Source organism: Artemia franciscana, chromosome 2, assembly GCF_032884065.1.
Source record: "Artemia franciscana chromosome 2, ASM3288406v1, whole genome shotgun sequence".
Lineage (NCBI taxonomy): Eukaryota > Metazoa > Arthropoda > Branchiopoda > Anostraca > Artemiidae > Artemia > Artemia franciscana.
Window position 1 is genome coordinate 34,372,670 of NC_088864.1, and position 16,681 is coordinate 34,389,350.

General features: G+C 35.2%; 1 protein-coding gene across 2 annotated transcripts in view; it reads left to right on the forward strand.

Moving 5' to 3' along the window:
• The first annotated feature begins 212 nt into the window (after window positions 1-212).
• The window catches only part of LOC136040556 (polycomb protein SCMH1-like), a 50,352-nt gene continuing 33,883 nt past the window's right edge, over window positions 213-16,681 (forward strand). Inside the window, exons 1-2 of one of the 2 annotated variants that reach the window (XM_065724782.1) lie at window positions 213-291; window positions 11,913-12,034. Coding sequence is in view for 1 of the 2 variants with exons in the window: in XM_065724774.1 (XP_065580846.1) it covers window positions 380-392; window positions 11,913-12,034 (135 nt within the window). In the remaining variant the exon portion in view is untranslated. Of the gene's footprint in view, window positions 393-11,912; window positions 12,035-16,681 lie in introns of both variants that reach the window. The other variant, XM_065724774.1, reaches the window with a different exon arrangement.

Here is a 16,681-nt window from a genome sequence, read left to right on the forward strand (position 1 = left end):
TGGCATCCATGGAATAAAATGGAAGGATATCTTATTCCTTAAAAGGAATAAGATATATGTAGGATTAGACAATTCACTATCTGTGAACTTTTTGGGTAGGAACTTTCGACGGGAGGATTGAAAGATGCTACTTTTAAATGTGTACGCGCCGATTCCAATGAATTGTCTTTTCTGAAACGGGCCTTTTTTTATGAATTTTCAACATTCTCATCAATTTGCGAAAGAAGGGAAACCGCGCAATTCAAAATTCAAGAATCTACGCTTCTAGAGCATAATTGCTGCAATTGACCTGTCAAATAATTTTTTTATCACTTGATCAGAAAAGACTTACTTTTTAGAAATCCAGAGGCTAGGCCTAAAGATATGGGATCTTTTTAAAATGAGCAGAAAAGGTAGCTTATAACCTGTATTGAGGTAGACTAGCAAAACTTAGGATAACAGTAGTTGAGAGGCTATTCTAAAGAAAAGTCTTAGCCTATATTAAAACAGTAGTTGTTAATTTGATTTCTAAATGTAACGTTTAACAGCTTAGGCTACTGTGACAATTCATTCCCCCTCCCCTGATGATGTCATACCCTTAGGGCATGGAAAACTAAAAGGAAAGGTGGTCAATCTAGACTGCAGTCATTGGTTGTATCTGAAGGGAACTTCCTTACAGCCTAATACAAAATTTTGGTAAAATTCTAGTTTAGTGGCTTCTTGTTATCTCAGAAAGGAGTTAGGTTAGGAAAATGAAACTTTTAGGGATGGGTCTAGGCTTACTGGCCAAAGCATATTCCAGGAAATTATTTTAAAGTACACACCTCCACTTCTTCTCCCTCTAGAGGGCACTGAAATTTGCCTACATCACAGGTCTATACCTATTGAAATTTTGACAAAAACACATTTTACCTTAATTTCAGTTACCAGTTGCTTTTTCTCTGCCTTTAGCTCTGAAAATGCAATTCCTGTTATTTGAGTTGAATTCTGAGCCATATCAGTGTTTTTTCCAAAATTTAGGAAATGTGTTTGCACATCTTTAAAACCTTATAAATTGGGATTAAGCAAATTTGTGAAGCTGAAAACAATTTTATTGTGCTTCATTCAAGTAGAAGATCTATTTTGCAAGGTTTCACTTTACAACACACATATTTTTATAGGTCATCAAAGGTCAGGACCCTCTAAAGGGAGAGGGAGTAGAGGTAGGTACTTCAAACTTTTTTCCCAGGACATACTTTAGCCTGTAGACCCATCCCTGAAAGTTTAATTTGCCTAACCTAACCCCTTTCCAAGATAGCAAGAAGTCATTAAATGAGAATTTTACCCAAAAGTTCCCCTGAATTCCTTATTTTTGCCAACTCACTACAGCACCTTACTGCCTGGTGCCAACACAGCCATGCACACTATTTCTCCATCCCAATCTGTTCAAGGCCTCTCTCTTTACATTCTCCTTGGAAGTCCCATTTCCTTAAAATTTTTCTTTATGAAATCCTCCAGGCAAGGACAACCTGCTTTCTGTTTAGCTTAGATGGTTGGCCAAAAAGGAAACTCTTTGGAAATATGTAATTCTTCATCATCAGAACATTCCTGAGCCATCTCAACCTTTCTTTCATTATAGCACTAGAAAGCAGGATTAAACCACATTTTTGCACAGCCCACTATTTGAAATACCATCAGTCAGCTGGGTACCCAGAACAATCTGTAGGCAATATCAGTTGATGCTGCAGGTTTTGTTGAACTGTTGCCAAAACATAGTCTATTTGTGGTAACTGAAACATCACTACAGATGTCAGGATATCAGCTATTTAGCAACTTAGAGCACCCAAATTGTCAAATAGGAGTTGGTGTTTATGTAAGAGACAGTATCCAGATTAGGGTTGTAAATCCTCCTATGCTTGATATGTCTTTGATTGCAAGTTTATGGCTTGATATCTCAATTGCTAATAAAAAATTGTGTCTTGGGTGTGAAGTCCAAGTGCTCTTTACCTTGAAGACAGTGAATTGGCCCTCAAAACTATTATTGATGAAATGGCATCTTCAGTATCCCTTCCTAGCTCATCTAGGTTAATAATCATTGGAGATTTTATTTTTCCTGCTATTGAGTGGGTTGAAGGAACTGGACATTCTTCATCTAATAGCCTTTTTTTTTATCTTGCCTATCAAATAATTTTCTTCATCAGACTATTGATAAGCCTACAGGCCATAGAGCTGATCAGAATCCCTGGCTTTTAGACCTTGTCATATTGCATGATCCTGATTCCCTCGTTCAAAATGGTTATTTACTGTTGTTTGCTAGTAGGGATCACCTATTTATTCTGTCTGTGTTGTCCCTAAATAGTCATCTCCAACCATAAGGATGGAAAATTTTTATATTGCTCCAAGCTGTGATTTAAGGTAAATCTCCATCTGCTTATTGCAGCAACCATGGTTCAGAGCCATATTTGACCTCTGTCATCACTATAGCTTCCAATATTCTAATCTGGGTTTGCAGACTTATTTTCATTTCTTCCCAGCCATTTTAACTGTGAAAAAAACACCCTGAGCCTTAGCTATTCTATTTTTTAACATCTTCATTACATCAACTATCATTACCAATAATACTGACAAGGTAAGTGAAGCTGCCCCCCCCCCCTGATTGATCTTTTTGTTACCCAAGGTCACATTTTCAACTTTACTTATTCCTAGCCTTAGTGACTTAGTCTTAATATTAATTTTCAAATCTATTCTAGCACCCTGAACTTGTAAACATCTAAAAGCTCATTCATTTTGCTCACACTTTCATCTAGAATGCTTAAATCATCAGCATAATCAAAGACCAGGAGATTTTATTTCTCTCCATTTGACTCTATGGTCTCCCATTGCCTTCCCTGTGCTCCTTAACAAAGTCTATCAAATTGATCCATATAAAGGGGATAGAACACATCCCTGTTTAACTCCTGATTTAATACAAAATCAGATGCTAACCTCATTTTCTACCTTAACCATAGCAGTATTATTCTTTTACATAACACTTATCACTATAATGTGTTTGTTTGGTATACTATATAAGGATAAAACCATTGCTGAAGCTAATGCACTAGGAGTACATGAAAACAATTGGCTATAGTAATAAGGCTAGCCTACTTAACAACATGCAGAATGATTGTGTTGTTTATAGTGGTTGCCTGGACAAAATTAGTATGCATTATTGGGTAAATGTTTTGCAGTTCATATTATTGACTTACAAATAAAGTGATTATTCCACTAGATAACATTTTTATGCTCTTTAAAAATATAATAAATGCTTTTCTTGTAAAATCAATTTTAAGCCTTTTTTGGACCCTTGAAAATGATAATTTCATCCTGCTTTTTGGTGTTTAAAGGGTTAAAACATTGGTTACAAACTTACTATTTCATTATAAAATCCCTTTTATTAAAGTTATATAATCTGCAAGTATTTTTAACAATTTTAACAATTGATTTTTAACAATTAAGTTGGATACAAAAATTCAAAACAATTTTTTCATCTGCTGTTTCTTCTGTCTTCCTTTGTATTTTTCAACATATTGGTGAAATGTCAGTTTTTAAGTGGTGTAACAGAATAAGAAGAAATATGGCAGAATTGTTTTGATTTTTTTTTTTTTTATTCAGCTTAATCTTGACAAGTCAATGTTTGTGAATTATACAACTTTGGGAAAATGGATTTATAATGAAATAGTAAGTTTGAAAAAATGTCAAAACCCATTTTTATATCCAAATATAGAATGAAATTATTATTTTCAAGGGTTCTAAAAGGACTTAAAATTGAATTTGCAAGAAAAGCAGTTATTATATTTAAAAAGAGTATAAAAAAGGTATCAAGTGGTATGTTTACTTCATTTGTAGGTCAATAATGTGAACTTCAAAATATTTACCCTATGGGTTATCTTCAATTAATATGCACTGTGTTTCTATTAATTAGGTTTTCATGTTTTTGTCCATTCTTCCAACATGGAAGAAATATGGCTCTTCTGTAGGAAGTATTATAAGAAAAAAGTTGGGGTTGAAGCAGAAAAAAATTTGGTGATCACAAATAACTTGTTTGCTTACAAAAAAAAATATTAGTTTGATGTTATTTAGATTCTCCCAGAATAACAAATGTTTGAGATTTTTCAGTTTGTTTATTGTTTAACTTTTCTCAAAATCTGCAATTATACTTTTGGCAAAGTGTCCCAACCAACTCTACCTGGTGAGGTTCATTTGGACATCCTTGGGATTGGACCCAAGAAGTTAAGAAAATGCAAACAACTACTTGCAGTTCTAAAATAAGACTAAATTCTTCCATAAAACAAGGGTTCTACTTTGAATTAGTTTGTACAAAATCATTAAAATGAATATTTAAAAGAAAACATGATGTCTTCACCTTGTGTGACAAAGACATTTTGTGTTTGAGAAATAAAACCAAAAACTTCATAGCTCTCTACAATATAAAACTTATGGCTAACTTTTGAGAATATTGGGAAGTCCACACTTGTAACATCTTTTATCTTGGGAAGACAAACTTTTCATTTTCTTGTGCAGGAAACTGAGTGTAGCTTCTTCTTCCTCAATATCCTGTACTAAGCCAGCATAGCAGTAGGTTGACTTCTTTAGCTGAAACTTGACAAAGGAAATATCCTACTGAAGAGGAAGAAGGACTGAATGGCTGGTTATAATTATAATGACCTTCTACGCCAAGAGGTAATGATCCATCAGATGAATGTTGCAGATTGAGAACCACCTGGGTCATTTTCTTAGCTTGCTTTTTCTCTCCCTATTCATGCTCTTTTGTGTCAATTTTTTTTCCTTTTCTTGGGTGTCTGTCACTCTCCTGGTTCTTTTGGTTATGAGATGCTTGTAAAAAATTGATTCAACAATTTTTTAACACAGAAAAGGTCTAATCATTTCTGGGTTTATTCTGGTCAAATGACCTTGCAGGTTAGTGGTTGATGGCCCCTGGACAGGGCAGGTATCAGTTGATTACCCAGGAGTAGAACTGCTATTGTTGGCCTTAGACTGGTAAATTTCTTTGTGTTCCAATCCAGTTGCCTTTCCCTGATTTGAACTTACTTGACCTTGAATAATTTGATCTTTCATTTGATATGCAAGGAATTCTACCTCACAAAACACATTCTTGTTAAAAGATCATACTCGATCGTTTTTGAAAGAATAAGAGACATTAGCTGTGAAAACTTTTATAAGTTGGCTATAAGAGAAAGTTTAGCCATTTTGTGAATAGATATCTTTGTCCAGGATTCAACCAGAGTCATTCATTGAACTTAAGCTTGATATGACTCTTTTAAGGACCAAGAACACCAATATCTAAGGGATGGAGTTGGAGGGAATACCAACATCTAAGGGTTTGAGTTGGTGGGAGGAATGTGAAGGAAAAGTTAAAAGAACAATTCTGTCTTTTGTGGAAAAAAAATATATATCTCAGATCAATGTGACTATGTATCATCTCAGGCTTGAATTTTTTTCTGAGAAAACAGAAACTAGTGGTATATGTCTGCCAATTGTATTTATGAAGTGAATTAATGTCTATTTTCTCTATGTTCAACAGAGATGGTTTCTTTTACCTGTTTAACTCCTTTTGGCACCACTGCCCTTATTGGTTTCAGAACCAGTCTCATTACTATTCTGTATACAGTCATCTGTGGATTCATGCATAGAATAGACATCAAGTAGATTATCAAAAAAAATATCTTCCTAAAAGGTAGTATGCCAGTCTTTCAATGCACTTTCTTATTTTGTCCAAGATAGTGATGATACAATTTTCATTTGCAATGGTATATTGGAATGCTGACTCAACATTGATTGTGGTAAGACCCTGATTCATCCTTGATGCAACAACAATATAGTTGTTGACAATATAGCACGTCTTTTATGTTTATCTTTCATGTGAAATGAAAAGCGACAAACTTGCTAATTGTCCCTGAAAAAAGAGCCAGCTACTGAAGCGTTGCTTCAAAGCTGTATGTGCCAACAATGGCTCTGGAGGATTTCTTACCTTGTTTTTTCACCTAATCTTTAATAAACACAATCTGCAAAAGAATATAACTCAACTAACAAAATAAACTGTTCAGTAGTAATCTAAAACAAGGAATCTAATGGTACTGGTATGTTGGTTTTATAATGATCTCCCTTGTTAGAGCTTTAACTTAGCAATGTTACCCACATTTTTAAATCCTCTTCAAATGTATCTTTCCAGCTAATCCCAGGTCCTTTGGAATCAAATAATGCTTTTTGACAGGTCAAAAACACAGCTACCCTTTTACAAAGAAATAGGATGTGTCAAGAGATGAGAAACAATAAAGAAATCTATTCTTTAGGACAATATCTGTGACTGATAGGAAGGGGGTGTTTTGTCAGAAAAGTTACTGTTATATTTGGAAATAGTGTCTATTGAAAAATAAAATAGTACTACTCATTTGCTACTATAGTGTTTCAAAAAACCCTAGGGTAGTCTATAGTTGGGCAGCTTTGAGGTAATGTATCTTTTGACAAACAGGTACCTGTCTACTGAGCATTATCATATTAGTATTTACATTGCTAAGAATCTTAATCAGCTATTTTTCCAGTATACATGAGTGTGCAAATTATTTATTGTTTTATTAGAGTTTAATATCCTTTTTTTATGAAGCAACTGCAGTTCCAGAAGCTCCCTACTATTAAACAGACCTTAAAATATTAGCTTGGTTCACACAAATATAGTTTTTTTATAAAAATAGCCATTTTTAATCATTGTCATCAGCTTTTTCGATTCCCTAGACAACACTATTTCCAGATGTAATGGGACCTATTGTAGCAAAGTGCCCTATCCACTTCTAGTGAGGCTATGTATAACCAGTCCTAAATTATATATTTGTCTATTGTTTTTCATCTCTTGGATAGTTTTATCTGTTTGTTAACATAAATTTTACTCCTAAACTGGTCAATCACATCATTGCAAAAAATGAGAACAATTAGATAAATATCAAACAGATTATGGTAACAAACTGTAAGTAAGGAGCAACATGGCTCAATAGTAACCAAATCACTAAAAGAACAGAATTTTGATGTCAATAGACATATTAAAAGAATCAGCTTATTATGCTGATTTCAAATATGAAGAGTTTGTTTGGGAGTGCATGGTACAGGTAGGTGGAGTAATGTGTTGGAGTTATGATAAAGCACTTGGTTTGGAGGCAGAGGTGACTATTCTGGGCAATTTGTACCTCCTTTTCCACAGTTCCTTTTCCCAATGATCTATTGGGACATTGATTACTACTCATTGACACTGAGTTGCTGATATCACTTCATGTGTTGAAGGATATAGCCAGGATATATGAATCTAGTTTCTTCTTAGCAAGGACCCAGTTGCTGTTCTTACTAGGTGTGACCTTGAATTTTTGCTGCATGACACAACTTCTGCTTTGGTCCATTCCCCCTTTCCTTCTCTTGTATAAAAACCTTATCCCCTGTGTGGCGTTTTGGCATTTCTTTTATCATAATATGATTTTTGTTGCACCTGGTATTTTATTCGTTTTCTGTGAATACCTTTTGAGGAACAGTTTTTTTTTCTCAGATACTGGTACGTGCAAGATAGAATTGATCAAAGTTGACAACTCATTAGCAGCTGAGCATGGGAAGCCAACTCATCTACTGGTGTGTTCTGGTATTTTTGACTTCTTTCTCTAAAAAGTCTGTTGGATCTCAGGTACATGGGATTTGATGTCTTGGAACTCTATTCCCCATAATTTGTGAAAACTTCTATTTCACGTGATGAAAGCTGGGTCTTATTTTCTCGTATCATCAACTGTGGTATACCATGATGGGGAAATTTGGCCTTTAGCTTCTGAATGACCTTCCCTGAAATCGTGCATGGTGGCTTATCTTTTTCAAAATAGTGGCAGTGATCAGGTAATGTTGGTTGTTCCACTTGAACAGGTCAATTGCTATATGCTGCCATGGTAGGATGGGAATGCTGGCATTGGTCTGGGGTTCTTTTGTGTTGTTTGGAGCAAACTTTGCACAGGCTTCACATATTGAATAGAGTTTTCGATATCAAGATTCAGGCCTGGCATATACATGAGCATGTGAGCTCTCTGTTTTGTTTTCTCCGTGCAAAATGGGCAGCATGGAGCTGTGCCAAAATATTCTTTTGGAGACATGATGGAATTATGATTATGGGTCCCTTGAAAAGCAGTTCATCAACAGCTGCTAGTTTGTGTTGAATATTCTAGAACAGTCTGATGTCAACAAGGCAGAGATTTTGAAAGGTGGCCCAACCTTCCTTGTGTGTAGTTCCTAGTGGGGTGAGCTGGGGGCTGATTTTTTCTTTTTCTTGATTTATCAGATTTTAGTATCACTGACAGGTAGACGGTTTGTTTTGGCGTGTACAAAGAATTAAATATCAGGATGTAACTCTTCGTTGATGTCAGGCAGGTGGAGACATGACAAAGCTTCTGCTACAGGGATGTCAGGGCTTGGAGAGTATGGAACCGAGAGATCATATGGTTGAATTTGAATCATGAGTCTTTGCATCCTGGCAGGCGCATTTTGGAGTAACTTTGAGAGTATGGTTTCTAATGAATGATGGTCTGTTGTCACATTAACGTTTCGTGTTGAAAATGTTTCCATATCAATGTCCTGGGTAGATAGCCAAATATGTTGTCATTTGCTGATATATCTGCTCCAAGGCCATCTTTTGAGGTGTCCACTTTTAATTTGATGGTCCTGCAGCTGTGATCAAAAATGCTAATCTGGACACGATTGAATACTTAATGTCCATGATGTATTCACAATGCCACTCTTGTAGAGTGAAAAAGTCTTGTTTTGACAAGTCTCTGAGGGGCTTGTTTTTTATGATAGGTCAGAAATGTACCTGAATAGAAAATTCAACGTTTCAAGTAGTATTTGGAGCTCTTTCTTGTTTTAGGTTAGGGTATATCATTAATGGCTTGGAGTTTTACGGGGTCTGGCTTGATGCCATGTTTGCTGATCACATGGCCAAAATGGTGAATATTTTCCAGACCAAACTGACACCTGCTTTTGTTTAATTTTATACCAGACCTCTTAGCTCGCTTTAGAACTTTTTCATGTCTGTCATAATGTTCTTTTGGGGTTTTCCCATAGATTAGGAGATCATCAACTAGAAGGCACAGCCATTGGAGGCCCTCAAAGGCCTGTTTGATTCTTTACTGGAACTCGTCTTGTGCTAATGTCAATCCAAAAGGATACCTTTTTTCCAGTGATCTGCCATAGACTGTGCTATGTGTTGTAAGGTATGAGGCCTTTTCAGACAGTTGGAGTATTCAGTAGCCTGACTGTGCATCTTGCTTTGTGAAGTAAGCATTTCTGTCCAGGTTACTAAAACCATCATCAAAGGTTGAGATTGGACAGTAGGGATGTTTAATTGCTTTGCTTAGGTCAACTGGGTTGATGCACAGCTGTACATATGACCATAGCATTAACCCACTCAGTTGGTTGGCTGGCTTTCTCAATTATTTCTAGCTCTTCAAGGTGGGCAATCTTGTCTTTCAGCTTGTCTCTCATCGATATGGGCACCTTCTTGCAGGGTGTACTGTAGGGGTGGCATCTTCTTTCAAATGTATTTCACACTCTCCTGCAAGCTTTCCAATCCCTTCAAAAATGTCATTAGAACCTTGTGGTGTGCTTGTTGGATGATCTTGTTGCTTCTGCCTTTCAACATTGAGGATAAGTTTTACTAAATTTAAGTCAGCTTGATTTCAGCCCAATAATAGGAGTGGTTCTGGATGCCACTCCTTGTAATGTCTAGAGTTGAATTTGTCCTTGTTGGTAGCTGCTCTGCAGTTCACAAGTTCCAAGTGAAGGTATCTGGGAACCATAGTAACTTGTGAGTTTATGTCTGGTTGTCTCTAATACTGAATTAGGAGATAGCATATCCAGGTAGTGCTTTGGGATTAAGTTTCCTTGGGCACCAGTATCGATATTAAAATCTACCCTTGTCTGTCCATTAATGGTTATGGTTGCAATGGCTTCATCCTTGCCTTGATCCTGGTTGACTGCATAGAGATAAGTCTGATTCTTCGTTTGGATCAGAGCTAGATGGGCATTCTCCACCTGTTTCATGTGCATTATGCTGATCTTCAACAGCATTTACTGTTTTGTTTTTTGCAAACCCTGTCAAAATGGTTGATTATTTTTACATTTTGAGCAAAACTTCCCTTTTGCAGGGCACACATTATGTTTATTAAATTCCCCACCACAAAAATAGTACTACGGATTTTTGGCTACTGTTTTTTTTTTTTTTCAGTTTCTTGATGCAGGGTCAATTGCTTGCTTTATTTCTTGTTTCTCTTCAAATGTTTTTAGTTGCACATGGATCGTTTTACATGTTCGGCAGATTGCTATGGCCCTTTCAAGCGTTAGTTGATCACCTGCTAACAATCTCTCATGGATTTTTGCATTCTTTACACCGGAGACAATCTTGCCCCGAATCATTTCACTCATCTCAATGTAGCCACAAGCTTTGACAAGAACTTGAGTTCGGTAATGAATTTGTCCAAACTTTCTGTTTCCAGTTGTTCTCTTTTTTGAAACACATGTTGTGAGAAAACTTGGTTGCTTTTTGGTGCAGCATAATCTTTAACATTTTTAATATATGCTGTTATTTTATCCACTGCAGCAACTGGCATATCAAATGTTACTAATGTTTCATGTCCTCTATCTCCAACCCAGATAAGGAGATAAGCACATAGCACTTTTTCAGTCTTCCCTGCTAAAGGACCGTAGAGTATAAGTGTAGCATCATATTCAAATTGTCCACTCACTACCCAAATTTTGTGCACCCTAATTGATTGAAGGCTGTCGGACATCCATTTTAGACTTTTACCTCTGACACCAAGTAGTATTTGGTTTGTACCTTTTGTTATGACTCAAGCACCTATAATATAAAACACACAATATGCAAGCAAAGCAAAACACATGGGGTAGTGTTAACACTTGCAGGGGAAAGCACATGTGGGCTAGGTGAGCAATACTACAAAAGCTACTTTCCAAAATTGGAAAGTCATCTTGAATTCTACTGAAAATTTTGCCATTATTTTAGAAAGCAGTCAAATTTAAGGAGACACCCAGCCTACTGTGTAAGTGTAATATATCTGAAAGTTTGAATTCTGCCATTTTGTTAATCTTTTGATGACTAATGTAACGCACCAGACTGTGAGCAGTAAAAAAAAAAGAAGAAAATTTGATCTTGACTTGAAGTAAATACGTTAATTTGTAGTCTTCTAAAATTCAAATATATGAGAGCCTAAGAATTAGCGCCAAATTTTTCTATGAGAAGATATTTTGAAATAGGCCTATCATTTTATATCATTCCTTCCTCTGAAGGCTACTAAACTTTGATGAACTTGCAAAAATTATGTGGTTAAAATCTTAGGAAAGGGTTTTTTTAGTATCTTGGATAATAGTTGAGCTGAGAGAATGAATTTGTTAGAAATTAAATCAGCATCTAAATTATTACCTGGAAATGTGTTTTTTAAGCTCTTATCTCTACTCCTTAACTATTTATAACTATGCTAACTATATTTTGAAAAGTGCAGTAGACTTTGGTTGCCATAAATATTTTCTGTCAATACAACCCAAAATTACAGGGTCTAAATTTTTTAATTTGTTGGCAGCTGAGGTTTTTATCAGTTTTGTTTTTGTCAAAATTAATGTATAAAAATTTAAAAGATCCCTGAGACGCATACATTATAAATTTGTAATGATCTAAATTAAAATGCAGAGTTTGGCTTTTACTAAGGATGCTAATTTAGTGATTGATACTAATTTTCAGAAGAAGGGTCTCAAACTTTTGGTTTATTCAGGATGCTTTTGAAAATTAGCCTTGAAAAAAGGTTTGCTAGAACCGAGTTTTCAAGATCAGAAGTACCAGTCCAAAATAAATAAACTGAATTTTCTTTTAGTTTGTGAGTGGTGCAGAGAAGAAAAGACGACCCTTCATTACTTGTATCCAGAAATAAATAAAGATAGACAATTCTGTTCTGAGAGCTGCCTAATAAACTTCAGGCATGCACTGATTACATTGGTGAGTTGCATGAGAAAATTGTTGGATAATCGTTTGTTTTACGTTATGTATCCATGCTGAACTGTCTCTTTTGAGTAAATGTTCTACAATCGGGTTATTAAACCGTACTGGGGCCTAGTGTGCTCAAAGATACAAACTGCAAAATCTGTTGCAAAGCATTGTCTAGGGAATAATATTTTATGAAGAGAATGTACATTATATGCCTAGTATTTTGCTGTCGCTTCTACACCAAGCTACTTTGTGGGCTTTTTTGTGTCTGATAGGCCATTCAATACTTGTCTTGACTCCTGCTTACTGTATGGATGCAAATAGAAACCTCTAAATGCCGTCTCAATACAATAGGATGAAGCATAAAAACTGATAAAATTTTAGTTGTAGCATATTGTTCGTTTGATATCTTTTTTTAAATACGTTTGGCTGAAGGTAAAAGAACCCCTTTGCCAAAAGACAAGCATGTCTAATATGTGTTGTGTTTTACTCTATAGATCTAATAAAAAAAAATATCTTAGATAACTTCGAAGACCACACTGCCTTTCCATGACGAAAGTAAAACAGTTCAAAATAGGGATGATACCTTTTTTGACAATGAATAGATACAAAATTATTTAACTGGATATTTCGAACACATATACAGTGTTCATCATCAGCAGTAAAACTAAAAGACATGAATAAAAATAAACAAAATTTATACCTAATAAACTAATTACATATAGTTTATTGATCTTATTTTTTTCAATGCAACAGCCGAGGCAAATCTCTTTGACCTTTTCGGTTCCGGTTCGTTAGAATTATCTGACATATTACGTGGACAGAGGTCATAGCTCTTAGGTGAGGTGATATTTACTTTATTTGACCTCAGTCAATTATCATAAATTGAGTTCAATCCAAATTCGCCTGTATCTCTGTTTATGGAATTATTCTTGAATATAATTTTTTAATTTCGATTGTTTCCCTGAAAGTTTGCTTTAAACCTTTTCATCGTCTTTAAAGCAAAATACCAAACCTGAAGATTTCACGTCAGCCCTCTCGGAGCATATCTTTAATTTTCCAAATCATTTTATTTTGTTTGAAAATGTTTCTTTGATTTCTAGGGACCAAGGTTTAAAGCAAACTTTCAGGGAAACAATCGAAATTAAAAAAATTCTATTGGTCCTTGGTCCCTAGAAATCAAAGAAACATTTTCAAACAAAATAAAATGATTTGGAAAATTAAAGATATGCTCCGAGAGGGCTGACGTGAAATCTTCAGGTTTGGTATTTTGCTTTAAAGACGATGAAAAGGTTTAAAGCAAACTTTCAGGGAAACAATCGAAATTAAAAAAATTCTATTCAAGAATAATTCCATAAACAGATATACAGGCGAATTTGGATTGAACTCAATTTATGATAATTGACTGAGGTCAAATAAAGTAAATATCACCTCACCTAAGAGCTATGACCTCTGTCCACGTAATATGTCAGATAATTCTAACGAACCGGAACCAAAAAGGTCAAAGAGATTTGCCTCGGCTGTTGCATTGAAAAAAATAAGAGCAATAAACTATATGTAATTAGTTTATTAGGCATAAATTTTGTTTATTTTTATTCATGTCTTTTAGTTTTACTGCTGATGATGAACACTGTATATGTGTTCGAAATATCCAGTTAAATAATTTTATATCTATTCACTGTCAATAAAAAAGGTATCATCCCTGTTTTGAACTGTTTTACTTTCGTAAAATTATCTTAGAGTTTTACAATATATTGGTTTCATAGCAAAGATTATGTTACATCTGATAAGAAAGGAAGCTCATGTTCATCTCTGAGCCCTGGCGTCCTACAATATCCAGCGTTAACCAGCAATGAGCTAAATATAAAAACATAAATAGGAATGTTATATGCGTTTAGTTTTTATCACCTGTCTTTTTCTTTACATTAGGCTGAACATGAAAAAGATTTTGTCAAATTTGCATATTTATATTAGTGCTCAAGCTCCCCAAATTCCTGGGAAATGAACAATTTTCTTCAAAAGAAATCTGAGCTTCCCCAATAGCTGGAAATGATCATGGCTCCTCGAAATATCTCCTAGAATCAAATTTTCTTCCTTTAAAACCTTCTCGAAAACTGAAGTCCTTCTTAACAATTTAACAAAAATTTACTGGTCCTTGAATCAGATCCGTCACCTATTCATGAAACGACTCAACTACATAATGGTTTAAAAAAAAGTTGATTCTCTGTTTAACCTTGGAGGAAGTCAAATAACATGTATGAAATGTGTATTAGAGATGTTTTTATTTTTGGCTTTAACACAGTTGACGTCTTGTCAGTGGAAATAACTGCTTAAGTTTATGTTTGTGTTGTAATTTGCATCATTAAGGCTTAAATTTAAGCATTTGGATCATTTACTCTTAATTTTAATGGTTATAATATTTGATATGGCGTTCTTTCTCACTTTTCTTGTCTTTTTCACTGGCTTTAAAACTGTTTATTTACGGAATTTTGTGGTGGGCGTTGAACTCCATCTTCGTGTTACGAAACCGAAGAAACTTTTATTAATAATGTACCAATGTGTGAGGTAAGTATTGTGCCTAGCCAAACTGAACTTTTATTCGAAAGTTCGGCTTTGATTTACGCCAAATTGATTTATAAAAATTTCACTGATAACAATATTAATACTGATGACAGGATGAAGGATTGTGCTGATTTCTGAGCTTGCTAATGTCAAGTCTGGGACTAATTTTGAACTTTCGATTTATAAAATAAAAAGACGGAAAGAAAATGTTTCGCGAATGTTGGTCGTGACTTATATTGTTTGAAATCGTGGTCTTGCAAGGATTCTTAATTCGTTGGACTAGAGGGCTAAAAGTGGGGTTCTTGTGACAATGCTCCTCTCCATCTATACCACCACATTTTCAAAATAAACAATAATAGGCTTGTCTTAGACACCAAACCCAAAACGAACTGCAAGTGCTATGAATGAAGAAATAAGCCATAGAACAAAAATGAATTAGATTTATGATGCCTGGGCAACGTGATGTATTGCAGCGTCCTTTGACAGGCTTCCCCCACATTTTCCCTTCATCTATATAACGCTATGACTGTCAACTCTTTGAATATTTTAAAATAGTAGGTGCCAAGAAGAATATTTCTCAAAAAAAGAGAATGAAACGCTCCTTAAGGATGGCATCAAATGTAAAATGTCTGCTAAAAACAAACTTTATTCTCTAGTTCCTAACATCCAATCAGTGGCGATAATTTTATGATGAACCAAGTATACAAGGTAATGCTGTGTTACATCGTTCCAAAACATAAAACTTGTCAGTTATTTCCGATAGTTTGATGGTATGAATAATTTAATGGAGAAATGTTTTCAGCTTCACGTGGACATAAAAAACGTGATATGTGTGTAGGACAAGAATCTCAACCCTTTCCTTGCTGTACGATTCTCACTTGCTAGTCATTTTCCTTGATAGAGATGAACACAACTGCCTCTTAGCATTACTTGCATATTTGAAACCAATAATAGGTACACCAACACGCGAAAGTTGCAAACCCATCATAGACAAAGATAAACGTGATTCAAAAGCTCATTGTTGCCTCAGAAAATAAAACCTGTACCCGTCGATACTGCAGAAATAAAGGATGGCTATTTGATAAAAAAGGAAACATTGTGGAGTGAAATAATGTAAAAAAAGCTTTTGGATGATGTAAGTGAAAAAAGTTTTCATCTTGATGCCACTGCTGCCTCGAGTGATGCAGCTAAGCTTCCCTTTTTATGGCGGGTAGATTGTTTCTCATTGAACATCTTAACCGTCGAATACCAGCATGTTTTGCCCCTGTTGTCACATGGAAGTTCCTTTTTAACTGTTACCTACTAGCTAGCCTTTACAAGGCAGTAGCTCTCCCTAACATATTATATGTAACAGGACTGCAAATACTGCAGCAGCTTTATAGATGAAGCCTACTAAAATGTGCTAAACTACTTCACGTTGCCCAGGCAGCATAAACCTTATTTATTTTCGTTTTCGGTTTTATATCCTCATTCATATTATTTGCTGCTTTTTTGGGTTTGATATCGTAGATAAGCCTATTTTTGCTTGTTGTAATTTTAGACTTGTGCTCACTACTAATCATTGAAGAATTTTTTTTTCTTTTTTTGTACATTTAATTCAAAGAGGGACATTGTTATAGCAGAATTAGTAATAGAATTATCTGCTTTGACAGAATTTTCTGACAGAATTGTCAGAATTTTCGTAAGCTAGGACGATGTAATTTGGCAGACGTATCAGGGACTGGTACAGATTAAATTAGAAATAGTTGTTTTCGCGATATGACCATCAGGGGGGGAGTGGGGCTCGGTTAATTCGGAAAAAATAGAAAAAATGAAGTATTTTTAACTTACGAACGGGTGATGGGTCTTAATGAAATTTGATGTTTGGAAGGATATTGTGTCTCAGAGCTCTTATTTTAAATTCCGACCAGATCCGGTGTTGGAGGGGGGAACTTAAAATCTTGGAAAACGCTGAGAATGGAGGGATCGGGATGAAACTTGGTGGGAAAAGTAAGCAGAAGTCCTATATACATGATTGACATAACCTGAACGGACCTGCTCTGTTTGGGGGAGTTTGGGGGGGGGCGGTAATTCGCAAAATTAGAAAAAAATGAGATA